Source organism: Rana temporaria, chromosome 3 (genome assembly GCF_905171775.1).
Source record: "Rana temporaria chromosome 3, aRanTem1.1, whole genome shotgun sequence".
NCBI classification, from domain to species: domain Eukaryota; kingdom Metazoa; phylum Chordata; class Amphibia; order Anura; family Ranidae; genus Rana; species Rana temporaria.
This window is the reverse complement of record NC_053491.1, coordinates 138,602,006-138,629,841: the sequence shown is the minus strand read 5'-3', so window position 1 is coordinate 138,629,841 and position 27,836 is coordinate 138,602,006. Positions and strand designations below refer to the sequence as shown.

The following is a 27,836-nucleotide window of genomic DNA, read 5'->3' as shown; positions in this document are numbered from 1 at the left end:
CTTCAGGGTATATTGTCAATAAAATGCAATCATGTCTGCTTCCAGAAAATGTAAACAATCTGGTATGTCTGTGTGACTGGCTAAAGTGATGCCTACTTGCCTACTATAAAGTGACTGACAGTTAATATACTAGATACGTTTTATAATTAAAGTTAAAGCGGGGGTTCACCCTAAAAAAAATTCTAACATTACATTGAGCTCACTTACGACATTGACAGTATGCTGATCATTTTTTTTTTTGCCGTACATACCGTTGTATCGTTATTTCCCCCCCCCCCCCCCCCCGGCTTCCGGGTAGTGAATCCCGCGGGAGTGGGCGTTCCTATGCACAGGCTAAGTGATTGACGTATGACAAAAGCTTCCCCCCGGGCGATATGGCCACGTCACGAGTTGCCGAAAGAAGCCGAGCGTCAGTGCGCGCAGGCGCCGTATAGCACCGTATAGAGCTGACTCGCAGTCCGGCTTCTTTCGGCAACTCGTGATGCGGCCATATGTGCCGGGGGGAAGCTTTTGTCGTACGTCAATGACTTAGCCTGTGCATAGGAACGCCCACTCCAGCGGGATTCACTACCCGGAAGCCGGGGGGGGAAATAACGATACAACGGTATGTACGGCAAAAAAAAAAAAAAAAAAGATCAGCATACTGTCAATGTCGGAAGTGAGCTCAATGTAATGTTATAATTTTTTTTTAGGGTGAACCCCCGCTTTAAATTAACTTTCTACGTTTTTTCCTAAAGTTTAATAAGAAAAAATGACTTGCGTCAGTGCTACAGTGCTAACTAGTGTCGGGTGATTGTATATAGTGTATACCACATTTACCACTGACTAATACAGAGTTGCAATGCAAGGAGATCAGCTAAAATTAGTTGGATCTGTAGGTGCGTTATAATTAATCGAAGTTAGTCGATTAATCGATTTAAAAAAAAAACGATTAATCGAACACGAAAATTTTAATCAGTAACAGCCCTAGTTTTTTGTTTTAGTCGTAGTTAGTCGACTAAATCTCCAGTACGTTTTTAGTCGTCTAAAATCGAATGGGTGTTATTCAATTTGTAATGCATTGGTTAAAATGTCTCCTACAATTTCCAAACTCATTATATACTGCTGAAGTGAAAAATCTAATTTTATTTATAGTATTGAGGTATGAACATGCACTATAGACCAGTGTTAATTTTGAAGTCAAATTTTTATTTAGTTTTTAGTCTTGACTAAACTGCCACTTTAGTCGTATTTTGGTCATCTCAATTGTATTAGTCGACTAAAATGGTATTAATTTAGTTCACTAAAAAAAAATTTAGCCAACGAAATTAACACTGACCCCTACACTTCTGCAAACACAGGTGTTTATGCACATGCCAATCCTTATGATGCCACAGCACATCTGTCCATTATCGACTTTCCGATTGCATGTCCGTAATGGATATTCATGTCAGATGCAAAAATTACAGATTTTTGTTCATAAATTTACTGACAGTTGGCAACCCTAAGGGTGGGCTGCCCTACATGCAATGCACGGAAACATAAAAAACTTCTTAATCTCCTTCAGTCTGGATTCCGCCCTCAACACTCCACGAAAACCGATCTCCTAAAACTCAAACGATCTGCTTACAGCTGTATTCAATGGACACTATTCTGTACTCCGACTTTTAGACCTCTTCTGCCTTTGACACAGTGGATCACTCACTTCTGGTCAAAAAGCTCCACACCTTTGGTCTCTGTGACTGTACTCCTCTCTGGTTCTCATCCTATTTATCCAACCAGACCTTCATTGTCGCTTTCCTCTTCCCTTTCTCTGTCAGGGTCCCCCCAGGTTCTGTTCTTGGACCTCTCTTATTCTCCATCTAGACCTCCCTGAGTCAGGTAATGGCCTCCCATGGCTTCCAATACCATCTCTATGCTGACGACACCCAAATCTATCTCTCTACCTATGAGCTTACTCCTTCAGTCTCCTTACATGTCACTAATTTACTAGCAGACATATCGGCTTGGATGTCACACCACTTTCTAAAACTCAATCTATCCAAAACTGAGCTCATCATTTTTCCTCCCCCACATGCCTCTTTCCCTGATTTCTCTGTCCAAGATCAATAGCACTACGATCAGCCCGTCCCCCGCATGCCAAGGTTCTAGATGTGACCTTGAACTATCCTTTCGGCTCCACGTCCAAACACTTTTTTTTTTTTTTTTTTTTATCATACTGCGTTTTTTCAAATCCGTTTTTAGGTCATTTTAACATGAGATTTTTTTGTTTGCTTTTAGAAGAACACCTGGTCTTGTTTTTCTGGTCAGTCTGCTGACCTTTCTCCAGCATTCCTGTTTTTGTACCATGCCTCGTACTTGTAGTGATTTTCAGTGTATTTGCTAAAGCCTGTCTCTTGTTGCAGAAGGAATGTTTTTTTATTAGGTATACACATATGATTCTTTATTTGAACTGGATGGTCTTTTTTTTTTTTTTTCTTTTTTTTTTTTTAACCAGACTAGCTATGTAATGTATCTCTTACATATATATATTTATTTTTTCTTATCAGTACAGCAGTCCTAAAATTTCAAAAGCAGCAGTTGGCCTCAGGAGACCATAATGTACTCACGTCAGCAGTGTAGTTTTGAGTGACGGCTGTCTTTTGTAATAAGAGTAGATGACAGGCATGGACTAATGAGGAATTGTGTGTACACTAGCAGTCAGCAGTTACTTCATGTCAGGATATAACTCATCTGAGCACCCATAAAACACATGAGCAACTTCCTGTGTATTTTTTAAAGGACTTTTAGTGCTGTCTAGGAGAAAAATTTTAGATATATATTTTGCAATTGTGGAAGTGTATTACTGTTACAATTGTGATTTAGAAAACGCATATTGCTAACTAGTAAGGAAACAACTAAATGGCTCATAAGTAGCTGCATTCCATGAAAGCTCCAATAATGGTAGACCATTATTTACTAAACATTAATTACCATTTTATAAATTGGCCCATGTGCTATATAGAATTTTTAAAATTCATATAATTTCATAAAAATTGTTTTTAAAAATTCTCAGCGTTTGACCCAGGGTCTTCAGGGCAGGAAGGTGCAGACTGCAATAACAACCTTGCAGAGATTCTATCTCCCCCACTCTACTAAAGTATTTTTGTTGCTATATGTGTGCATCTGAGAAACTTGCTCTCTCAGGAAGGGTCCTTTCCCTTGTCACTGGATTTCCTCAGTTGGGACAAAAACAGCAATACAACTCAACAGGGGTTAATATATATATATATATATTAAATAGTTTTGGCCAGAGTTGGGCTTTCAACGGTTGAGAAAATCTAAGCTGGTCCAAATAAACAAATCCCTTCACTAACAGATGCGCTCGCTGTCAGCTTTATAAACGATAAGTATCATTATGCAGCTCTGTGTTCCGACAGTGGAATAGAGACTTCTTATCCAGCTCCTGAAACATAATTGATTTTAGCTGAGCACTGCTCAACCATTCACAGAAAGTTTGTGATTTTTCTGAATGAATATAAAGTCTCCTCTGATTTGGCGGAGGTGGAGAGGCGGGTGGATGATGATGCAACCTCTGCCTCAGCCAATCAGAGGAAGCTTTGTGTTCATTTGGTGAATGCAAAGCTTGCTGAGAATAGCTAAGCAGCACTCATCCTGACTCGATTTTGTTCGAACTACCCATCCCAACGCCAGATCACAGCACTCTATAGGCTGTTTGTAGCCAATGTTACACCAGCTGTCAGTTCTCTATGTATCTGCTGGTGAATGTAATGTTTCTGGGCTGCATTCACACCTAGGCGTATATACGCCTGAAGCACGACGCCGCAGCCGCCCCTAATACGCTGGAGGGGTGATTTTACATGGTCGGCTATGGAGACGCCTGAAGCTCAAAAGAAGTCCCGGACCCTTTTTTTCGGGCGGCTTTGGCGTTCGGGCATAGCCGACCATGTAAAAAATCACCCCTCCAGCAAAAAAACAATGTTTAAAACGCCGCGTTTTGTCGCCGCAGCAATACGTGGCAGATCACCTACGCTGAGGTGTGAATGGAGCCAAACGCAGTATTTAAATAGGACAAATAGCTGAAGTTAGGTCATGAAGTATAAAGAACATAATATTGGCTGTCTTCACATCCTGCATGTTTTTAGGTGCATCATATGCCTTTGGGTCAAAAATGCAGCGAACAGGCTGAACACTGCTTCACATGCACAGATTCAAACCGATTCCAGTTTTTCTTTTCTATGTCCTGATTTTGCTATTTTACTTATTTTATATTAAGATTTTTGCCAATCATTTCATTATACAGTAAAGATTGATATTGTCATTATGTATATGTGTATATAGTAAAACCTAGTTTTGCCCTCTGCAGATACAAACCGAAGACCTGAAATGTGCTATGGAACTAGCTTCAGGGGAAGATGACTGCCTTTGTCAGAGACATAAGTACTGCGTAGAGAGGCCTGTATACACCCAGGAATATATCCAAGAACATTTGCACCCAAGGAAGAAAGAGCCAGTGTCTTGCCTCCATAGAATTTCACACTCTTGCAGGTGAGACATTTTATACCTTGCCAGTTTTATTTATTTTTGTAGTATTTGGTGGCGTTCCACACTTCAATGTTGCATCAAACTGCAGAGAAAACATTTTACTTGACTAAGTATTAGAGGAGTAAACCTCATCTTCAGTTTAAAGATGAGGCGGCCACTGAAAACTGAGGTTTTTGTTGTACATTGCCATGAAAAAATATTCATACCCCCTGGAAATGTTCAACATTTAGTCATGTTGCATCCAAAAAGGTACAAATGTATTTTATTGGGATTTTGTGTGATAGACCAAAACGAAGTGGCACATAATTGTGAAGTGGAAGGAAAAAAATAAATGCTTATCAATATTTTTTACAAATATCTGGAAATTATGGCGTGCATTTGTATTCAGCCCCCTTTACTCTGATATCTCTAACTAAAATCTAGTGGAACCAATTTCCTTCAGAAGTCACCTGAATAGTAAATAGAGTCCACCTGTGGGTAATTTAATCTCTGTATAAATACAACTGTTCTGTGAAGCCCTCAAAGGTTTGTTTAGAGAACCTTAGTGAACAGCATCATGAAGGCCAAGGAACACACCAGACAGGTCAAGGATAAAGTTGTGGAGACGTTTTAAAGTGGGGTTAGGTTGTAAAAAAAATATCCCAAACTTTTAATATCTTGTGAAGCACTGTTCAATTCATCATTTAAAAATGGAGTGTGGCACAACTGCAAACCTATCAAGACATGGTTGTCCACCTAAACAGACAGGCCGGGCAAGGAGAGCATTAATTGGAGAAGCGGCCCATGGTAACTGCAGAGATCCACAGCTCAGGTGGGAGAATCTGTCCACAGGACAACCATTAGTCGTGCACAAATTTGGCCTTTATGGAAGAGTGGCAAAAAAGCCATTGTTGAAAGCAAGCTATAAGAAGTTCTGTTTGCAATTTGACCATTTATGGGTTGTATCGTCCCAAATTCTTACATCCCTCTGTGTACCGAATTGTGGTTTCTGTTCCTCCTTCAATTCTGTAAAACTACAATGACAGTGAGTCTTCATTTAAATTTTGGAGAAGTTACTGGGAAATGTGTCATTGTTGTCTGGCCACAATGCCACTGGAGCTTTTGCAAAATACAAGAAACACCACGTGTTTAAAGAGCAACTATACAAAGTAAAATTCTGATTTGGATGGAGTTGGTGACATCTGTGTATTTCCATTGTGTTCTATTCCTATCGATTTATGTAGTGACTGCAATGTGGGATCTCTGGTTTAGGGTTCATTTTGTGCCCTTATTCGCTATACTTTGCACAGCCTGAATTTACAATTTTTTTTTTTTTTTTTTTTTTTATGTTCCCAGTTCAGTAGTGCAAAAATAACTGTAGAGCACTTTTGTCAAAAGGTCTCCAAAATTACCTTCTCAGAGTATAGGAAACAAATGAAAGATTTTAAAAGCAAATCTTTAAGCTCTTTACTTATCTACAGCTTGTAGCTACAGAATAAGAGTGTTGCTTCTAATAAATAATGGTGTCTTGATATATTTAAATTGTTTCTGAACAGATGAGAAGAAGAGTTTGTAGTGTATCATACTGGTGGGAGGGGGGTAGACCTACCTGTCCAAGCCACTTTGCACATATTTCCTTCCTTTTAATTTCCCCAAATATACATCTAGGCAATAGAAATGTCAGTCTCTTGATGGTGTGTGTGTGTGTGTGTGTGTTTGTTTTTTTTTGTTTTGTTTTGTTTTTGTGGTGGGGTTTTACTCTTTAATGCCACAGTGAGGAGAGAGATGTGAGAGTGATGATCTATCGTACATTCTTGTTACCTTTTGTAGTTCTACCATCTAAGATGGTCTCTTCTTGTAATGTTGTGAAAAGTAATAAAAACAAAAACAAAAAAAATAGAATATATGGTGTACAGCAGGGGTAGGCAACCTTAAAGAGGTGATCTACCTGAACAACATGGGAGAAGTCAAAGATCACTGGGCACAGTGTCATCCAGTGTCACCCCCTCACACCTGTTTTAAACCTCTAATTGTCATACTACTATGTCACAATTGCATGGCAATCATGGGTTTAAATCAGGTTGCCTCCTCACCACCTATCGCCTCCTTGCCACCTGTCAAACACACTCTGATCGCTTTTCAGAGGAGCAGAGGTGCCTACTGCACGTGTGAATAAGCCCTAGTTGAATTCAGCAGTGGTAACCTTAGGGCTCATTCACATGTAAAGTTGGTGGGTTGTAAAAACCCTGCAGTTTTACCGTCCCAATCCCTACCCCCTTTCGCTGCTGAGACAGCAGCTAAAGGTGTACACATGCCGCAGCAGCAATTTAAGTAGTTGTAAACCCTTTACAACCACTTTTGACTACAGGTAAGCTTAAAATGAGGCTTACAGTTGTGCTCATAGGTTTACATACCCTGGCAGAATTAGATTTCTTGGCGATTTTTCAGAGAATATGAATAACACAAACTTTTCTTTCACTCATGGTTAGTGTTTGACTTGGAGTCGGTTCACACTAGGGCGACACGACTTCCAGCGCGACTTTCAGAGGTGACTCCGACACGACTTGAGCATGAACCACAGGGCGATCTGGGGCGATTTACAACACTACTTGAAGTCGTCTCCAGGACAGGAGACTTTCCAGTGGCCAATCAAACAACAATCAGCTCTAGGGGAGGGAGAGGTTTGCCTGAGAAATGTATGTTATCTTCCTGGAAAGTCGCTTCAGTTAAGACAGTGATCAGACTTGGGTCAGACTTGGAGGCGACTTCCATTGAAATCAATGGGTACAAATCGCCTACAAGTCGGATTGAAGTAGTACAGGAACTTCTTTTGAAGTCGGAGCGACTCGAGTCGTGTGTATTAACACCGCTCCCATTCACTTGCATTGTTTTTCTCGACAGCGCGACTTGAGGCGACTTCAAGTCGGATCCCAAGTCGCCCCAATGTGAACCGGCTCTAAAGCTATTTATTAGCATTCAAATGTGTTTACTCTTTTTACATCATATTGGCAACAGAAACTACCCAAATGACCCTGATCAAAAGTTTACATACCCTGGTGATTTTGGCCTGATAACATGCACACAAGTTGACACAAAGGGGTTTGAATGGCTATTAAAGGTAATAATCCTCACCTGTGATCTGTTTGCTTGTAATTAGTGTGTGTGTGTGTGTGTGTGTGTATGTGTGTGTGTGTGTGTGTGTGTGTGTGTATATATGTGTGTGTATATATGTATATATGTATATATATATATATATATATATATATATATATAAAATTAGGGCTGTGCAAATTGACTTTTAATGAATCGATTAATCTTTAATTTTCTTGATCGATCAAAATCTTTTTGAGCGATTAAAATTCTTTTGATTGGTACACACCTCTCCGCCGGCTTCTGGGCCTTCAGGGAGTTCCGTCGGAGATCCAGTAACATCACTGACACCGGCGGGGCTTGCCGTGTCCATCTGAAGGGCTCCTTTGCTGTGCCTTCATATCTGCATGCCTGCGGGACCTTACTATCTGCCACACGCAAGGGCTGTTACACTTCCCTCTATCAACCTGGGATTCTACAACCATCCACTGATAGTTCCCTTCATGGGACATCTACATGCCGACGGACTGATGTTAACCTCTCTTCATCTGGATTCAACAGGGGTATCGTTGTACACATTTTTATACCAGTATCATACTTGGCTACATGTTTTTAGGACTGCTTTTGGTACCGTTTGGTAAAACTCGCACCATTTTTACAGTTTATGTAGCTACATCGATTTTATCTCCAGTGCAATATTTATTTTGTTACCTACTTGAAGACTATAAAAGTTTTAATGTTATTCCCATCAAGCCCTGCCTTTGTGTGTTTTTTTTTATCCTGTTATCCATTTTTCCAGTGGTTATATATAATATATATATATATATATATATATATATATATATATATATATATATATATATATATATATATATATATATATATATATTCATTCAATGCGTTTCTGGACTTCTGAGAGACCCTTGCGTCTTTCATCCAGTGCTGCACTGACATTTCTGATTCTGAGTCATGGGGAAAGCAAGAGAGTTATCAAAGGATCTGTGGGGAAAAGGTAATTGAACTGTATAAAACAGGAAGGGTATATAAAAAGATATCCAAGGAATTGAGAATCAGCAGTGATCAAACTCTAATCTAGTGGAAAATGAGGGGTTCTGTTGAAACCAAACCATGGTCAGGTAGACAAACTAAAATTTCAGCCACAACTGCCAGGAAAATTGTTTGGGATGCAAAGAAAATCCCACAAATAACTTCAGGCGAAATACAGGACTCTCTGAAAACAGGGGGTGTGACTGTTTCAAGATGCACTTGAAGAAAGATGGGCTGTGTGGTTGAGTCACCAGAAGAAAGCCATTACTATGCAAATGCCACAAAGTATCCTGCTTACAATACACCAAACGGCACATACAAGACTCAAACCTTCTGGCACAAAGTAATTTTGGAGCGATAAGACCAACGTTTTTTGCTTTTTGGCCACAACAATAAACGCTACATTTGGAGAGGAGTCAACAAGGCCTATCATGAAAGGTTACGGAGGTGGATCGCTGATGTTTTGGGGATGTGTAAGCTACAAAAAGCACAGGAAAATTTGGTCAAAATTGATGGCAAGATGAAAAAATACTGGAGTAACATTTGCATTCATCAGCCAGGAAGCTGTGCATGGGACGTACAGGGGGTCCCCGACTTACGAACTCGTTGGACTTTCCTCTTGTTTGTAATCCGGAAATGCATGCGCAGAACGGCAATTACGGACATTTTCGATGTTCCGTCGCATGCGCAGAATGCCAATTACGTGTGCTTACGACATTTTCCGATGTTTTGCGCGTGCGGGAGACGCCGGTAAAGGCACAGTCTAACTGAAGCAACAGCACGACGCGCCGTTGCTTCAGTGCTCATGTGCCGATGACTTTGGCAGATACAGGGGATATCTCCTAAACGTGCAGGTTTAGGAGATGTCCAGGCTAGCCTTTATTATAGGCTTACCTGTAGCAAAAAGTCGTTTGTTCACGGTATGAAGAACTGGAGTATGTAAACTTCTTTTTTTTTTTTTTTTGATCATGGTCATTTGGGTAGTTTTTGTTGTCCTTATAATTTAAAAAGGAGTAAACCCAGTTTTGATGATAAATGGCTTCAGCCAAACACTAACCATGAGTGAAAAGTTTGTGTTCATATTCTCAAAAATTCTGCCAGGGTATGTAGACTTATGAGCACAACTGTGCCATGGATATTTTTCTAAACCTGCACAGTTTAGGAGATACCCCCTGTATCAGCATGTGCTTCAGCTAGTAAGCCGTTAACGGCGGCTCTTGTGCGATACCCAGAAGTAACTCCGGGAGACATGTCACCGGCCAGAGCAGTGTTTGAAGATCGATTTGAGGGCTTCGATCAGCGGCAAGTGTTTCATAATGAGACAGAATCCGCCGTCGGATAAAGAGCATAGTCATCTCTGACTGTCGGAGGCTCGGGCGCGACGTTATGACCGTAACGTCCGGCCCGCGGTTGTCAATAAAGCGGCGATCTCTGCTGTAAATGTGTGTGTGTGTGTGTGTGTGTGTGTGTGTGTGTGGGGGGGGGGGGAAGGGGGGTAGGTTTATCTGATGCTTTTCAGCCTGGAGGAGAGATGTCGCACACCATTCCTCTTACAAAAGATGTTAAAACGTTGCCTATGGAGATTCTTAAGTACCGAAGTTTGGCGCCATTCCACGAGAGTGCGCATTTTTTGAATGCGTGACATGTTGGATCTATTTTATTCGGCGTAACATTTTTTTCACATTATACAAAAAAATTGTGCTAACTTTAGAGCCGGTTCACACTGGGGCGGCATGACTTTGGGGGTGACTCGGCAAGTCGCCCGAGCCGCCCCCGAAGTCGTACAAGAACCTTTTTCTAAGTCGGAGCGACTTGCGTCGCTCCTATTAGAACGGTTCTATTGAATAGAATGGGACGCGACTTGTCAGGCGGCTGAGTCGCCTGATGAGTCGCCCCAGTGTGAACCGGCTCTAACTGTTTTATTTTATTTTTTTGTTTTGTTTTTTAATTCTTGAAACAGATTTTTTTTTTTTTTTTTTTCCCAAAAAAAATAAAACGCTTTTGAAAAATTGTTGCCTAAATTTCGTGGGGCATAACAAGTTGCAATTACTGCCATTTTGTTCCCTAGGGTGTCTGCTAAAAACTGTATAGTATTTGGGGGGTTCTGAGTAATTTTCTAGCAAAAAAAAAAATGATTTTTTTTACATGTAGGCAAGGAGTGCCAGAATAGGCCTGGTATGGAAGTGGTTAAATTAATATGAATTTAGTGTTGGCCATTATTGGCACCTTTTTGTATCATGTCCACAGTCTCTAACTAATTTTCGGACCATATGTTTCGGACGTTGAAATTTCAGTGTATCCCTACTACAAATAGGTAGAAGGAAGGACTTTCTAAGTAATACCCTGCAGAGAAGCTGTAACTGCACTTCTAAATGTGTCTCTAATCTCATCCACACCATGGAAACTTTATTTAGTTGGACACACCTTTGTTTAATAACCGCATTACACAGTTTATCAGTCTGTAACATTCATGTGGTTATGGCTGGATGACAGAATCGCTTAACATTTCAATCAATTTGCTAGTTTGGGGAATGTTGCAGTATAAGGATGTAATATAAATTCTATATTTACAGTGCTTGAAAGAGCATTCATGCCCCTTGAAATTTTCCACATTTTGTCATATTGCAACCAAAAATTTATTTTGTTGGTATTTTATGTAATCGACCAACACAAAGTGGCACATAATTGTGAAGTGGAAGGAAAATGATAAATGGTTTTTCACTTTTTTTTTTTTTTGCAATTACGTGACGATTTATTTTGGCATGCATTTGTATTCAGCCCCCCTGAGTCAATATTTTGTAGAACCCCCTTTCACTACAATTACAGCTGCAAGTATTTTTGGGGATGTCTCTACAGCTTTACACATCTAGAGAGTGAAATGTTTGCCCATTCTTTACAAACTAGCTCAATCTCTGTCGGATTGGATGGAGAGTAACTGACTAGCAACTTTCAAGTCTTGCCACAGATTCTCGCGCACGGATGAATTATTTTCATATTGCTGGGTTTAGTAACACTTTTAAAGGATTTACTGTTAGAAATGCGTGGTTTAAGGTATATCTGTTTTTATTTTAAATCCTTAAGAACCATAAATTACTGATGCGTTTTATGAGAAAAATTAATGCAAATTTTTTTTATTTCTTTTGTAATTTAACTTTTAACATGCTTTGTACCAAAAATGTATTAATGTTGCAGTAAATAGAACAAGCATTCTTAAAAAGCGAATGGAAAAAACTTCTCAGGGGACTTTAGGTCACAAGAGAGCCCCGTTTTGTCCCCCAAAAAAACAATATATCTCAATTCTTTATCATAAGTAATTACAACGTTATGGACTCATCAATGGACACATAGCAGAAATGTTAAATATGCTCTGGTCCATAGGGGGTCACAAGTGTGAGCTGTAGTGGTTACTGCTTTAGAAATTTGACAAAGCACAGCAAGGGCATTGTGAAAAGTGCCCTTTAAAGTCAACCTGTGCTTTTGCCCTCTTCAAGGTCAGCCGCTCAGTTTTTGCCTTTATTTTGCTCCCCTGTTGCTCCATTTGCCACCAGGAGTGAGGTGAAGCACTGTGTAAAGCCAGCCATAGACGGTTTGAAACTCGGCCGTTTCCTGCTGAACCATGCATGGGCAGACTGAATGTAGACAAGTTGATCGATCGATTTTTCAGCCTGTTGGATTTTACATGTGATATTTTTCTTTTTTTTTTTGCTAGTGGCTGTTATAGCTGGGATGACGCCATTCGTGCAATCGCGATACAGCCGTTGTCTGCATCGATTGAGAATCGTTCAAGGCTGAATGGCGATGCATCGATTTTGGCAATTATTTTCAACACCCGTGAGACATCAAAGAGCCCATATTACTTGTTATAAGTACTGTGCCGTAACCTCCTGCTGCTTTTTTTTTTTTTTTTTTTTTTTTTTTTTTTATTATTTATTTTTTTGAGGGGGGTCCATCTGGTTACTCCAAATGGATAGCTATGTTTTACCTTTTTAATTATAATTTCTTCCCATCGGATGTTATGTGACATAGCAGTGTTGTATTTCTCACATCCAGTGCTAGTGCATCATAGTTTACAAATGTTCCAAAACGGCACAGTAATTACATCTACAATAAATCTATAGTGATTGGCTGTATGCAACGTTTGCTCACCTGGTGTCTTGAGTTAACTTTTTAACCAAATAAAGCACACCAAACTATAGAGAAACAACGAATTCCAGTAATATATGTGTGTGTGTGTGTGTATATATATAATTTATATTCTTTCAATGATGGGCAAGCAGAAGGGTGTTTTTTTTTTTTTTTTTTTTGTACTAATATATATTTCTCTTTTTTACGTTTTTACAGGTGTACGGCTAAGAGGGCAAAGTCTCAGCTGTGCAGCTTTCTTCCAATCTTAAAATGGCTGCCACGGTACCCAGTGAAAGAGTATCTCATTGGAGATATTGTTTCAGGCCTGAGCACAGGGGTCATGCAGCTTCCCCAAGGTCAGTATAACACAACTGTGAAAAGCCAAAATATTGTCTGTGGAATCTGGAACGCTTTCACTGTAGCCAAAAGTGCAACCCTGCATGACTGAGGTATTGGGTTGTCTATCTGATTAACCAGTTTAAAGTGATTGTAAACTCTTCTTTAACCACTTCAATACAGGGCATTTTCACCCCCTTCCTGCCCAGGCCAGCGTTCAGCACTGTAACAATTTGAATGACAATTGCACGGTCATGAAATGCTTAATTATTCCCCCCCCCCCCCCACAAATCGGGCTTTCTTTTGGTGGTACTTGATCACCTCTGCGTTTTTTTATTTTTTGCACTATAAGCAAAAAAGCATCAAGGTTGAGAAACTTTTTTTTTTTTTTTTTTTTGCTATAATATCCTATATCTATCTATTATTATTTTTTTTTCAAATTTAGGCCAATATGGTGGGGGATGGGACTGACTACGGGAGGATACCGATCGGTTATCCTATATACTAGGAACACACAATCTGTCCCTGACAGGACGTGGATCTGTGTGTTTTCCTGCCCTGTCACGATCGCCGGAACCCGGCGGACATCGCAGGCCGGCGGGCATGTGCGTCGGCTACTCGGTGATGTGTGCGCCCCCCTCGGTGATGTGTGAGCCCGTTCAGGATGGTAGATCCCTTCTGCGGATGTCGTATCACAATATGCGGGATGGGAAGTAGTGCGTTTTTTTTTGTTTTTTTTTGTTTTTTTACCAACAGACATGATATGCTTACCTACTTTGTGAAATTAAATTGCACAGAGCAGCCCAGAATCTCCTCCTCTTTTCTGCATATCCTCGGGAAGCTGCTTACTATGGTGGCACACCTGCAGGCTTGATCCTGAGCCATTCTGCCTGCATCCATAGACAGACAGCGTGGCTCTGCCCCGTTCCCTGCTCCCTCTTCACAGGATTTGAGTGACCGGAACGGGAGCCAAGGGTTTGATAGCGGGTGGAAGGACACAGAGTGCTGCTTCAGACAGTGCTGAATTGGGTGAGATTTTTTTTTTTTTTTTTTTTGCATTCCATGCAGAAAATATATCGGGTTGCATTCACACCTGAGCAGAGCGAATATTTATTATTTTTTTGCAAGTGTATACAGGCATTTTACATGTGTATTCAAGCTTCAGGCTTTGTTTTAGCCAATGAAAATCGCTAGGGGGAGGAGATCAGTTAATATAGGCTGAAAAACACTCAAATTAAAGTGTTACTAAACCCACAACAGTAAAATCTGTCTGTATATGCAGCATAGCAATTCTTGTTATACTCACTGTGGAACTTAAGGAGTTAATACTCTGCATTGTGTAAAAAGGTTGTCTTATCCTGTATGCATAGATCCTACACACACTCACACTGTCTAACAGGAAGGGTAGCTGACCTGCACATGCTCGGTTGTGTCTTTTATACTAGAGAGAACATTTACTTGTTCTCAGAGCTAGCCAGGTCACATGATATTGACATCACACATGTGGGCGTGTATACAGGCTGTAGTGAAAATCTCCTCTTTCCTGAACTCTCATCACTGGAGAAACTGTGGAGTTTATCATGTAACTGTGGTATACAGCTCACCCAAAAAGGTATATAGTGGCAGTATGTTAATGTAAAAAGATTTGCCATTTTCATATTACTGGGTTTAGTAACACTTTTACTGCTTGCTGTCCGCCCGCCATCGTTTGCTGGCGGCAGAGTCTCTCCCCTGTGTGAATTGCTGTAGCGGTGCGGCAGCCGCTTTTAAGGGGTATAGGGGGCGCAAGTCCGCCGCGGTACTGAGGAGCTTATGCGCATGGCTGTGATGTCCGCCGGGCACCTATGATCGCTCCTGAGTGTATAAACGCACACATCCACGTTTTGGCAGGGGAGAGGAGACCGTTTGTTCCTAGTATATAGGAACACCGATCGGTCTCCTCCTTCAGGCAGTCCCATCCCCTCTACAGTTGGAACACGCTGAGGAAACACATTCAACCCTTTGATCGCCCCCTAGTGTTAACTCCTTCCCTGCCAGTGACATTTATACAGTAATCAGTGGCTATTTTTAGCTCTGATCGCTGTATAAATGTCGGTGGTCCCAAAAAAAGTGTCAAATCTGTCTGCCACAATGTCACAGTCCCGATAAAAATTGCCCCTTTTTTTGTGTTTGTAACGCAAAAAAAATTAAATCGCAGAGCTGATCAAATGCCACCAAAAGAAAGCTCTATTTGTGGAGAAAAGGGGACGTCAATTTTGTTTGGGTACAACGTTGCACGACGCAGTGCCGTATCGCAAAAAAAGGGCCTGGTCAGGAAGGGGGTAAGTGCTCTCGAGACTGAAGTGGTTAAGCATTTTAGGGAGTTCCCATTGAAGTCTATGGGGCCCAAAACACTCAATCCTACCTGAAAAGTAGCTCATGTTCTTTTTGTAGTGACAGGCTTTCAGCTACAAGCAACAGGAAGCGTAGGTATAAGTGGGGCCTGTTTAGCGCTGTAGCTAACTACAATGTAGTAAAATTTACAATTTACAACTGTACTATGTGAATGTCTGTCTGTTTTTTACATATTTTAAAGAAAATAAAAAATCACTGAACAGAAATTCCTGCTTATGTCGATCAATGCTCAAATTGCAGCTTATAGCTGCTGTAGTACACAGATGAGGACCTCAGCTGTCAAAGTTCAACCTTTTTTACTTTAATTTACATTTTCTTTTTAATCATCTTTTCTTACTATTTGACTGTTTATTATATGACCTAACAACATGCAAAGCAGGCACATATGACATGGGATTTGCTAAAGCTTTATTTACTACAGTGGCAAGAAAAATTATGTCAACCCCTTGGAATTAACTGGTTTTCTGCAGTAAAATGTGATCTGATCCTCCTAAGTCACAACAATAAAGCAACAGAATGTGCCTATGCTGATAAAACACAAACTTTTCTAAAAGGTTGCTTCTTTATTGAACACGCCCATGACACACTCACAGTGATTGATGAAAAAGTAAGTGAACTCATTGACTAAGTTCTTCAATGAATGCTAATTGAAGTTAGTAGTTTGCACACCTGGAGTCCAATTATTGAAATGAGTTTAGAGGTGTGGTTTAGAGCCACTTTGATTTGATATGACACTCAAACATTTTAAGATTGCTGTACATAAGAAGCATCAGCTGATGTGAACCATGCCTCACAAAAAAATTCTCTAAAGACAACAATCAAGAGTAGTTGATAAAGTGGAATGGTCAAAAATTACTTCTGAACGTTGTGCAGGTCTGACCCAGAGCTACCAAAAGTGCTTGCTTGAAGTCAATAGCTGGTCAAACCTCCTTATGACAGCATTAAGTCCATGGGTTTACTAAGTTTTCCTCCAGTACTGTGAATGTTTTAATGGATGTGTTCAATAAAGACAAGAGATTATAGTTGTTTGTGTAGCATATTGGGGGTTATTTACGGAAGGCAAATCCACTTTGCATTACAAGTGCAAACTATAAGTGCAAAGTGACAAAGGAAAAATAAATGTGTAGCGCTTGGATAATGACAAGATCAATAACCAGTGAATGTGAAAATATGAAAACGCATAACAATATATAAAATAAGAGCACTATAAATGTGCATCAAAAAATGTGCCACTAGCACATGATACAACATAAACTATTGCACCTATTGGTTTGAAAAGAAACACAAAGCAAATAAAATCAACCAGTGCAAGATATAAAAGTCCGTATGAATCAAAGTCAATCAAGTGAATGAGTGAGCAAATTCAATAAGTGACTTCTCCAATGTGCAATAATCCCGCCACCGAAAGCAATGCAGGCTTACCAGAGCACGTTGACTTAGGATGACATATGCCACCAAAAGTCAAAAAAGGCTTGTAATGACTGATGTCATAAACGATCCATGGCAGAATCACAACTTAACCGATCATCCTATCTTCTATTAGGTAGATAGATGGAAGAAACTGGGAGCTGTGCTGTAAATGGGATCCCCAGGCTGGTGGTGATGTTGCAGTCCTCCAGCTTTCCTATTTTAAACTGACAACATTACCTTTATAGGTAATGTGGTCAGTCCTCCAATATGCAAACTTGTGCTAACACCCCTCGCCCTGCAAAACCAATCACTGGGAAGACCAGCCGTGTTAGCAGCTACCATTTACTCATTGTTGGCAGTGCAGGGTATACACATTTTTCCATTTCTATAAGTGCAAAGTGCACTTGGAAGTGCAGTTGCTGTAGATCTGAGGGGGGACATGCAAGGGAAAAAACAGCATTTTAGCTTGCACATGATTGGATGATAAAATCAGCAGAGCTTCCCTTCATTTCAGATCTACCCCTCAGATTTACAGCGACTTCACTTCCAAGTGCAGTTTGCACTTGTAGTGCAAAGTGAATTTGCCTTTCGTAAATAACCCCCCATTGTGTTTGTCTATTGTGACTTGGGTTAATGCTAAATATTTTATGGCAAATGACTGCAGAAAATGGTTAATCCAAAGGGTTCACATACCTTTTCTTGCCACTGTATATAAAATCTTTATTCTACAAATAAACATTCACCATGATGTCTTTATACATCAGAAAAACCGAGGTAATGGATCATCTTTTAAATAAATACCACTTAGATGCAGGTAATTATGTGCTTTCTTGTTTTCAACTGTTTGTTTTTGTCTTTTTTTGTTTTTTTTAGGTTTAGCGTATGCCTTGCTAGCAGCTGTACCCCCAGTGTTTGGACTATATTCTTCATTTTATCCAGTGTTCCTGTATACCTTCTTTGGAACATCAAGACACATATCAATAGGTATTCCGAACCTATCATTTTGTGATAAAGCTAAGTTCTTGTAACAGGGCAGCACATTTAGAAGTAAATGACCCTGATGCAGATGATACTGAATCTGTTTTGTCGTTTCCATGCTCTGTGGCTGACCGTATCCCCTATTATTGAAGATCTCATTCCCTCCCCATTAGAAATTGGTGTAAAAAATAAAGAATCTCAAAACTGCTCACCTTCTCAGCAGCTGCAAAATCGCAGACTGTTTAACTTTTTTTTTTTTTTTTTTTTTTTAATTTTCCTCATTTAAAATTGGCTATTTTTTTGATCTGGGGTACACATAGAGAATAGAGTGTTGGCCTGAACAAAAGAAACCAGAAATCTTGGGTGGCACTTGTTTCTTTGTGCAGTGGGGAGGTAAAGGACATTACAAGTTTCTGATTCTTTTAGTGTTTGAGTGAAATAAATACTGCCTGTGTCACTTTCAGGTGAGAATAGCATGTCATATTGTTGAAAACGGCTTTTGCATGGTAGGCAGAGTTTTTCTTGCCTATCTTGTTTTATTGGCCTTGCGGTAGATAAGAAAACGTTAATTATACTTTCTTTGTGGCCTAATAATGTTATCATAATATTTGACTTTCAGTATACAGGAGTAATTTCAGAGAACAGATGCAGTGAGATCTAATTAGCAGTTACCTAGGTAGGATGATTCATGACACCTTCTAGCAGGAAGTAGATGATTAATGTGTGACTTCTGTACCTAGTAACTAATCTTTTGTGTTGCTCCTTTGTTTGGGAAAGAGAATTGTACAGCATCATTTAGAGATGGTAAAAATGTGCCTGGTCTAGAACAGAGAATGTTGGGATATTACAAACCTTGTTTTGTTTTTTTCCATGTGCAAGAGGAGTGCTGGAAGATATGTATTATATTATATATTTATTATATTTAAAAAAAAAAATGTATTCTCTTGTAGTACTAGGGTAACAACATTTTCCACAGTTACACGTTACAATCCTCTAAGGGCAGGAAAATGTTTGATTGTATACTTGGACCATGCCAATGAAAAATCGAGCACTGTGGAATGCATAATCGGCAGCTGCTAGCGATAATCGCAAGATAATTCGGCAGGCTGGTTGTATCCAAGTTGATCGATCTGCCTGCCTAACGGTTCGAACTGTGCAGGCTGTCTGCATGCATGAGTTTATCTCCAAGGACAGGACTAGCGTCAGGAAGCCAACTGGCACACAAGGCTACAAACAAGGGCGCACACACCGCCTCAGGCAACAATTGGACACACCTGGTTCGAAATGCTAATCTTGGCTCACCACCGTCAACGGTTGTGAACCAGCACGATTTTTATGTGTGAAACGCGTCAACTTTTCCATCTTTGCAAGCTTGTCTGACTTATGACCAAGTATTTTTCCCCTCTCACCTTCCAGGACAGCTACTTGAAATAGACGCTGTCCTGGAAGGTTCCTGGAAATACCGTTACCGGTAAGTCTAACAGGGTTTTCTACTGCATCTTTTTGGATCCGAGTGTGCAAGCAATTCCTTCTTCTTTAACGGACGCAAAAGTTGGCCCCAGCTTCAGAGCAGTAAAATGGTCAGAAATGTGGTAATGTCACATTTTGTTTTCAAGAATGTTTACTATAACAATAACCGTGAGAAAAAAATGTAAACAAAACACTTTCAGATGGTCTGTTTTATCAAACTATATGGTTTTAATTTTATAGCACATGAAAATTTTTGATTAAAAAATAAAGACATCATTTTTTTTTTTTTTTTTTTTTTTTTAAGCTGTAGCATATGTGCTTTTAGCACTGAACAGCATTTCATTTTCAAATGCAACACTAAAACATGTCCGACTTTCCTAGCGAAAGTTTGGGGAAAGTGTTAATTTAAAGAATGCTGTCCTATTAATGCATACCAAATCCACAATTGGATTCTACTTCCCTTTTTTTTTTTTTTTTTTTTTTTATTCTGTATTTTGGGCACATCACACAGTTTTTAGCCTTGAACATGAACAATGTCGTCTTGAACCAAGAGTAATACAGCTAGAGAAGGTACATCCGATACAAGAAATGATGATCACATCAAGCACAAGAACCTTACGAAGTTCATTTCATAAATGGGGATTGTGCTTGTAATGGCTTTTCATGTACCCATCAATGGGACACCAATAGATGTTTCATATTCATCCTGAGAGCTCCCTCTGTCCTGTAAGACGCATTTTTAAATGTCACATTTTTCAAACATGAGACCCACACTTGTCACTGTATTGTGGTGATATGTGGTGTTCTTTCAGGGAATCACAGCGCTACACATTTTGCTAGAACCTTGAGATGCTAAAACACAAAGATTTATTATGTTGTTTTGAATGAGTACCTGCAATGATTATAGCAACCTAATCTAATCCGGTGTAGGTTAGAGAATTAGAACTGTCATTAAAGTAGAACTTCACTCTCTCAATCAATGCTGATTTATTTTAATCCTCATGCTGCTAGCATTAGTAAATGGCTAAGAAAATGTGTGTGTATATAATTTTGTGTGTGTGTGTGTGTGTGTATATATATATATATATATATATATATATATATATATATATATATATATATATATATATATATATATATATATATATATATATACATACACATACACATACACATACACATACACATACACATACACATACACATACACATACACATACACACACACATACACATACACATACACACACACACACACACACATATATACATATATATATATATATATATATATATATATATATTATAATATACATTTTATTTCTTCCTTTTTTCCTTTTCCCTTTCCTACTGTTCTCTTGCCTTGGTCTACAGGAGGGGAGGGTTCTCGGCTAAGCACTCTCCTGCGTGCATGCATGAGCTAAGGGCAGATGGATTCCAAAAAGTAAATATTGTATGAATCATTTGCGCTTACTCAAGATGGCCACAACCAGAAATGCTAGGGTGTTTTGTGATTTCTCAGCAAAATAAAGCATGGCGACCTGGATGGATTGGGGGGTTGGTTTGAATATTAAAACTGAATTAAATAGCGTTTTTGGTTTGTGGCGCTCGGATGCAGTGAAGATCCGCTTTTAAATAATATAGGAAATACAACAAACATTCCTTTACACTGATTAAAAAAAGAATTGAGCAACATGCACGTTATAGACTGTAGCTTAAAAGTAGAACCACATTCTTTGGCCTGTTATTGAATTCATACAGATTCCAGTGTCCAACTTAAAGTGTTTAACTTAAATCCCGTTCCTTTTAAAGCATGTTATACCACACAGTGCTTGTGCTGTGTCATTTGGCCCCCTTTATCACCTGAAATACCCTGCTGATCCTGCCTGGTTCTGCACTCCCCTTTGTAAACTGACCACGGTGTATCATGGCTGCTGAGGGCTGACACCGTGGTCAGTTTACATGCCTCCATCATCTGCTCTCTCCTCTGTCCTCTTCCCCCCCCCCCTCCCTGTCAGCTCTGTATCTGTGCCCACACCTTCTCCTCCTGCTGTTTAAATTGTTATTTCTTTACACCATCCTCTGTTTATTAATGTAATCTACCCTGTGTCTGTGCCTTATAAAAAATAATGTAGCTATATACCTTGTTTAAGAGCTCTGATCAGTGCTCACGTGACCTGCCTCCTCTCTCCTCCTCCCCTCTTGACTGACCTCAGCGGGGATTCCTCAGCCCTGCTCGCTGCAGCTGTCAGGCCAAGAGAGGAGAGAGGCGGCAGGTCATGCGAGTGCCAATCGGCACTCTTAAATTGGGTATGTAGCTTCATTATTTTTATAAAGCACAGACACGGGGCATATTGCATTAATAAACAGAGGTTGGTGTAATTTTTTACTTGGTGGGTTAACAACCACTTTAACAGGGACAGTTTTGGAGAAGGGACTGATTAGGATTGTTGGATGTACACTATCAAAAAAGGGACAGTGTTGGCTTTCTGTTCGGATGCATGCTTATATATGAGTAGGCGGGAAGGCGCCATAATATGACACTAATATATTATGGCTCCCACTACTTTAATTCCAATAATATTGATTATGGCATCAGTACATTATTGTACCATTTTGTCTTGTCTTGCAGGTACCTTTGCAGTAATCAGCCTAATGATTGGTGGGGTTGCAGTAAGAATTGCCCCAGATGAGATGTTTCATATAGTGGAAACCAATGTCACAAACAGCACAGAATACCTGGAGAAAATTGAAGCAAGGGATGCAATGAGAGTGAAAGTAGCTGTTGCAATTACTTTACTTTGTGGTCTAATTCAGGTACCTGTTTATTTTACAGTGTATAGACATTGCCATTGATAATTGTATATAATCTAAAGACCAATGCTACGCAGCACTGAATGTAGAAAATTTAACTCATTGCATACGTTGCATGCCAGTTTAGTGGAGGGTCATTATAGTCTCGTAGTACCACACGTCTTTCTGTCCCTTTTTTTCCTGCTAATAAGACGCACTACAGATGTTTTGGTAATGGGAAGACTGATGAGCATGGGTGTATAAATATCTTAACTTCCCACCTACACTCCTCTAATTCATATTTTGTAAAGTTCAATTTTACATTATGGTGACCAGTTACAAGTGTCTCCATATACTGAATTAATATACCTGAGTGCTGAATAAACACAATGCAATTTGTATGGTCTGATGAGTTTGATATGACATTCATCATAATACAAGTCATGGAGCATCAGCTTTGTTTATATTCTATTATCTCTTTACCACTAATGTAATGTATTAACCACTTAACCCCCGGACCATATTGCTGGTCAAAGACCAGAGCACTTTTTTTGCGATTCGGCACTGCGTCACTTTAATTGACAATTGCGCGGTCGTGCAACGTGGCTCCCAACAAAATTGGCGTCCTTTTTTCCCCACAAATAGAGCTTTCTTTTGGTGGTATTTGATCACCTCTGCGGTTTTTAGTTTTTGCGCTATAAACAAAAATAGAGCGACAATTTTGAAAAAAATTCAATATTTTTTACTATAATAAATATCCCCCAAAAATGTATAAACAAAACTTTTTTTGGCAGTGAAGGGGGTTAACACTAGGGGGCGGGGGAGGGGTTAAGTATGTTCCCTGGGTGTGTTCTAACTGTAGGGGGGGTGGCCTCACTAGGGGAAATGACTGATCTTCTGTTCATACATTGTATGAACAGAAGATCAGCATTTGTCTCCCTGACAGAACCGGGAGCTGTGTGTTTACACACACAGCTCCCGGTCCTCGCTCTGTAACGAGCGATTGCGTGTGCCCGGCGGCAATCGCGCACAGGAGTCGGGAGAGCGCGCTTCCGACGGTGCGCACGCGCCCATAGTGGCCTGCGTGAGAGCCGACGTATAGCTACAGGCTCTCGCGCAGGGGAGCCAACCTGCCGCCGTATAACTGCGGCGGCTGGTCGGCAAGCAGTTAAATAGTCTCTTGCAAGATAATTTTTTGCTAATTTATTTCTGTGCTCTAATTCTAGCAGCCGCTGCTTTATTATAAAAAAAAAAATTGCAAATGCATCTATACCATGCTCCAGTGTTTTCACTACTCCTATGTGCATGCTATGAGAAAACCTATGTACATATTTAATTTAGTTGTATTTTGTTTTAATAAAAAAAAAATAGAATAAAACACAAATATCAGACAATCTTCATGTATCTTTAAAAAAAAAAAAAAAAAACTTCCATTATATAAATTAACATTTTAAAATACAATAAGTAAAAGTGTAATTGTATTCTAGTACCTAAGCTGATGGCTATATATCAATAAATGAATGTGCAATTAAATAAATTGTATCCTTGTCTTCCTTTTTTAAAAGTGCAAAAACTACCCTACTCTGGCTACCTTTTTAGGCGATCCCTGAAAACTCCTCTCTTCAGGGGAGCCTATGCCACCTCCATCTAACTGAACTTTTAATTCTGCCATCAGCTCATCCCCCAGTTATAACCTTTTGTACCGCTTGTCCCACCTTATTAGATTGTAAGCTCTTATGAGTATGGCCCCCTCTTAACCTGCTTGTATTTTGCTGTATTGAAACTGTACTGTCCCCCTTTAATCTTGTAAAGCGATGCGTAAAATGTTGGCTGTACTATAATGCCCTGCGTTCATTGTGACACGTTATATCCGTTTCTTTAGAGGCTGATGAAGAGACCCAAATAATATAGATCAGTTGAGGTCTGAGGCAAAAAGCGAGTGGCAGTCCAATACAGGTGGATTGCCACTGGCACGTGTGTGTGTGTGTGTGTGGGCACAACACTGAGTATAAAGAGACCGTTTTGAGAGATATTGATGAGACATTCACATTAAAGCACAGTTATGTATAGTTGCTGGACTTTGCACTTTATTTATCAAAAACTGTGACCAATGAGGGAAAGTGGAAGCGTAAATGTACTTTATAATACTTTTGAGGGACTATGGTGATTGCTGTTCACAGAAAAGAAAGCTGTGGAGTTTTTGCACTTTCAAAGGAAGACGCAGGTACACATCCATCCATTGAGATATATGGATGTGTCAGTTTTTATGCGATTACATTTTTTTTCATTGTTGGTGTAGTTAACCACCTCCCGCTGTATAGACAAATGATGGCGGGCAGGGTTCTCTCTAGTTCTGGGATGATGTACTATAACGTTGCATCAGTCTCACCGCGATCCTCAATCACGGCGCAACCCCCGATCCCGGTAAAAAGCTGATGACATGGCTCTTTACCCATGTGATCAGCTGTGTAAACAAGGAAATTCCCGGTTATTGGCTCTCCTTGCCTCACACTGACAGAAATTTTCACTGCAGGGCTGCTTGTCCTCTTCCTGCTCCTGGACTTCCAGCGCTGTGGGGGTTAACATCCCGGGGCTTATCTGTACTAAAGATGATCTGATGGGTACAAACCTCTTTCTACCCTCTCCTCCATTGAGAGAAGTTCTTTCACTGATTACACTACCTATAACATGATCTGTGAATGGAGGAAAGTGATTAGTTGCTGAATTTTCTCCCCGATTTTTACAGATCACATTACAGGCAGTGTAGACCTAGTTGGGAAATGCTTTGTTACAGCTAAGTAACCTAACTAAAACCGCCATAGATGGTTTAAATCTCAGCCGCTTCAGTATGGACCACCCAAGATTGGAGCCATCTATGGGCAAGCTGATTGTATCCAAGTTGATCGATCGGCTTGGGTACAACCAGTATGTCAGATTTCTAGCATGCGATTATTGCGAGCGGGTACGATGTAGCCGCTAGCGATAACCATTGTGACCTCCAGGCAGGGACTGCTCCTGGCACCCACCCTGCTGGGATAACACGTTGGCTCCACGGCAGGGATTCCTGTGATTGCAGGAAAGAAAATTGCATAATCCTATGGCCTGCCTAAAATTTGAGAGGGGAAAAATGTTTTATACTTCAGCTTTTGAGCTTTTCTACCTATTGTATTTTTACATTTTATAGTAGTGTTATAAATTGAGGGTTTTGTGTGTGTGTGTGTGTGTGTGTGTGTGTGTGTGTGTGATAAATGTTTTGTATGCATTTTCTCATAGTTTGCAAATATGCACATAGGGTAGGAAAAACTGAGCACTTTTTTTTTTTTTTCTTTTTTTTTTTTTCTCCATAGATGTTTAATTTAATTCAAACTATTTCAATACAATTTGCAAAGTAAATACACACACACAACTCCCAGGTTCCTTTTTTTTAACATTACATTTCTAGTACACTGGAGATGAAAACACCAAACTGCCATACCTATAAACAAGAACCCTTTTGGCCTTTAAACATGGAAGTTGATTGATGTTTCATGCACAGTGTTCCATTTTTTTTTTTTTTTTTTTTTGTCCAACATAACAAAAATGTTATTCCACAGGTTTTGCTTCTGCAGTATTGCATCCAATTTAACAATTTTGTTTAATAGAACAAATGGGGCAGGATTTCTATTGCTGCACACAACTGTTGGCAACCTAACTAAACACCTCTCTGCTGGGACAGCTCTTTTACAGAGAATCTTCCTATCCTGGTCCTAACCTGTCTGTCTTAAGCAGGCCATACACGGTCGAATTTCGAACAAATTTTCTTTTCAAAATCGGAAAGGTGTGTTGTTTTGTTTTGTTGTTTTTTGTGATCCGATGATGCCACCGTTGATTTTTGAAATTCGGCCGACTAAGCCTTCATGTTGCTACAGAAAATAATTTTCGTGTTTTTTTTTTTTTTTTTTCTCCGGGAATTTTATTTTCTTGAACATGCGCGTTTTTTTTCTATTACATTTCTCGCACGATTCTCCTATCATTGATTAGAAAATCGTTTTGTTTTTCAAGAAAAAAAAATTCCAACATTGATTCCTCAAATTTGATCGCAGCACGAAAATCGGCTGTGGCTGCAGCCCACGAACGGTGCGAAATTCGTACAAAAATTCTTTGATACAATTTTCGAAAGAAAATTATTTCGAAATTCGAACCGTGTATGGCCGACTTTAGAATATTTTGATAATGAGACTATTCTTACTGATGTTGTGGGGGAGAGTGTGGCCAGTAATTACAGAGAAAAGAGTGCCTGTTTGTCTCCAACAGGCTGCTGCCCACTGTGCCTAATGGTAAATCTGTCTCCGAGTACAAGTATTGATGTAGCTCTGATCTACTATATCATTTACAAGCTTTGTTTGATCTTTTGTAATATAATGTTGTGTATTGTTACCAGATGTGTCTAGGTATACTTCGATTTGGCTTTGTTGCCATCTACCTGACTGAACCTTTGGTACGAGGATTCACCACAGCAGCTGCAGTACATGTCTTTACTTCTCAGTTAAAGTATCTATTTGGCATTAAGACAAAGCGATACAGCGGACCTCTGGCAGTCATATATGTAAGTGATTTAATAATCTGTTTTGTTGTCACTGGTGTTTTTTTGGCTCTACCTTCCTGTTGAATCTGTAGAAATATTTCAGTTTAAAAAGAATACGACCTGATTGTGGGATTCTGAGCTGTGAGATATCCAATCTGATTCAGTGCCAATAGAACAAAATAGAAGAATACGTTTCTCCGTACTGATGCCAATGTCCAAAGGAAGACAAAAATGTGAAGCGGACCACCATTCTGTATATTTTCAGTGCTTCAAAACTTCAAAAATGTTTTTTACTTTGCAGGAGGATTGGATTGTCAGGTTGGTACATTGTCAGGTGGTTACATATAGTGATTAAACAATAGATCTACATCACTGGATGACCTAATTATTGTAATCTGCATTTACGTCAATTTACTCTTATGGAACAAGAGTAGATGGTCAGAATAGATCTTCTAGGCAATGCGCCCCATTAAAATAGGAGAAGATACTGAACAAAATGCTCCCAAAGGGGCAGGGAATTTTAAGGTGGCAACAAATTCTATACAAGATGAAATTAGAATATTTTATTACATTTTATTAAAAATGTCACAAAAAACAAAATGACAAATTAATGGAAAAATCATCTAAAATACATTATCGTGTGATGGATCAATTTATCTTGAATATTTACCGACCTGATCTATAGTGGGTGGTAACCATGAGTGATAATCCCGACATATTTTGCAGAGTATTAGCTTCTTCATGAGATGGAGATATATATCTGTCTGTCTGTCCCCTCCCTTTTTTAAAACATACCAGACTCCATGCACTGCGCACAAAAAAAAAATTAAGTGGGTACCTCCTCAATATTGATACCTTAAACTCCTATGCTAGATAGGGTCTGGTTGTGTGGGTTCCCCCAATAATCCTTATAAGTCCCTTATCCTCGAGCATGCACCTTTTTTTTTTATTTATTTATCTTTCTCTTTCTCTTTCTTCCTAACCCTTAAAAGGCCACATGCCCTAAGCATTGGGAACAGGATGTGAATAAATAATGGAGTGCACAGTACCCCTTGTTGTTCACAAAAAAACAGACACAGTAGAAAGTCTTTTATTAAAAGAAGAAAAGTCCCAAAATGTAAAACCA

The 27,836-nt window shown here is 39.6% G+C and overlaps 1 protein-coding gene across 3 annotated transcripts in view; it reads left to right on the top strand.

The window, feature by feature from the left end:
- SLC26A5 (solute carrier family 26 member 5) overlaps positions 1–27,836 on the top strand; it is an 89,516-nt gene that overhangs the window by 13,533 nt on the left and 48,147 nt on the right. For all 3 annotated transcript variants that reach the window (XM_040343491.1, XM_040343490.1, XM_040343492.1), the window contains exons 2-6: positions 4,346–4,527; positions 12,982–13,121; positions 17,779–17,889; positions 21,986–22,170; positions 26,567–26,731. In XM_040343491.1, coding sequence (XP_040199425.1) covers positions 4,373–4,527; positions 12,982–13,121; positions 17,779–17,889; positions 21,986–22,170; positions 26,567–26,731 — 756 coding nt within the window. In that variant the 5' untranslated portion in view covers positions 4,346–4,372. The remainder of the gene's footprint in view (positions 1–4,345; positions 4,528–12,981; positions 13,122–17,778; positions 17,890–21,985; positions 22,171–26,566; positions 26,732–27,836) is intronic.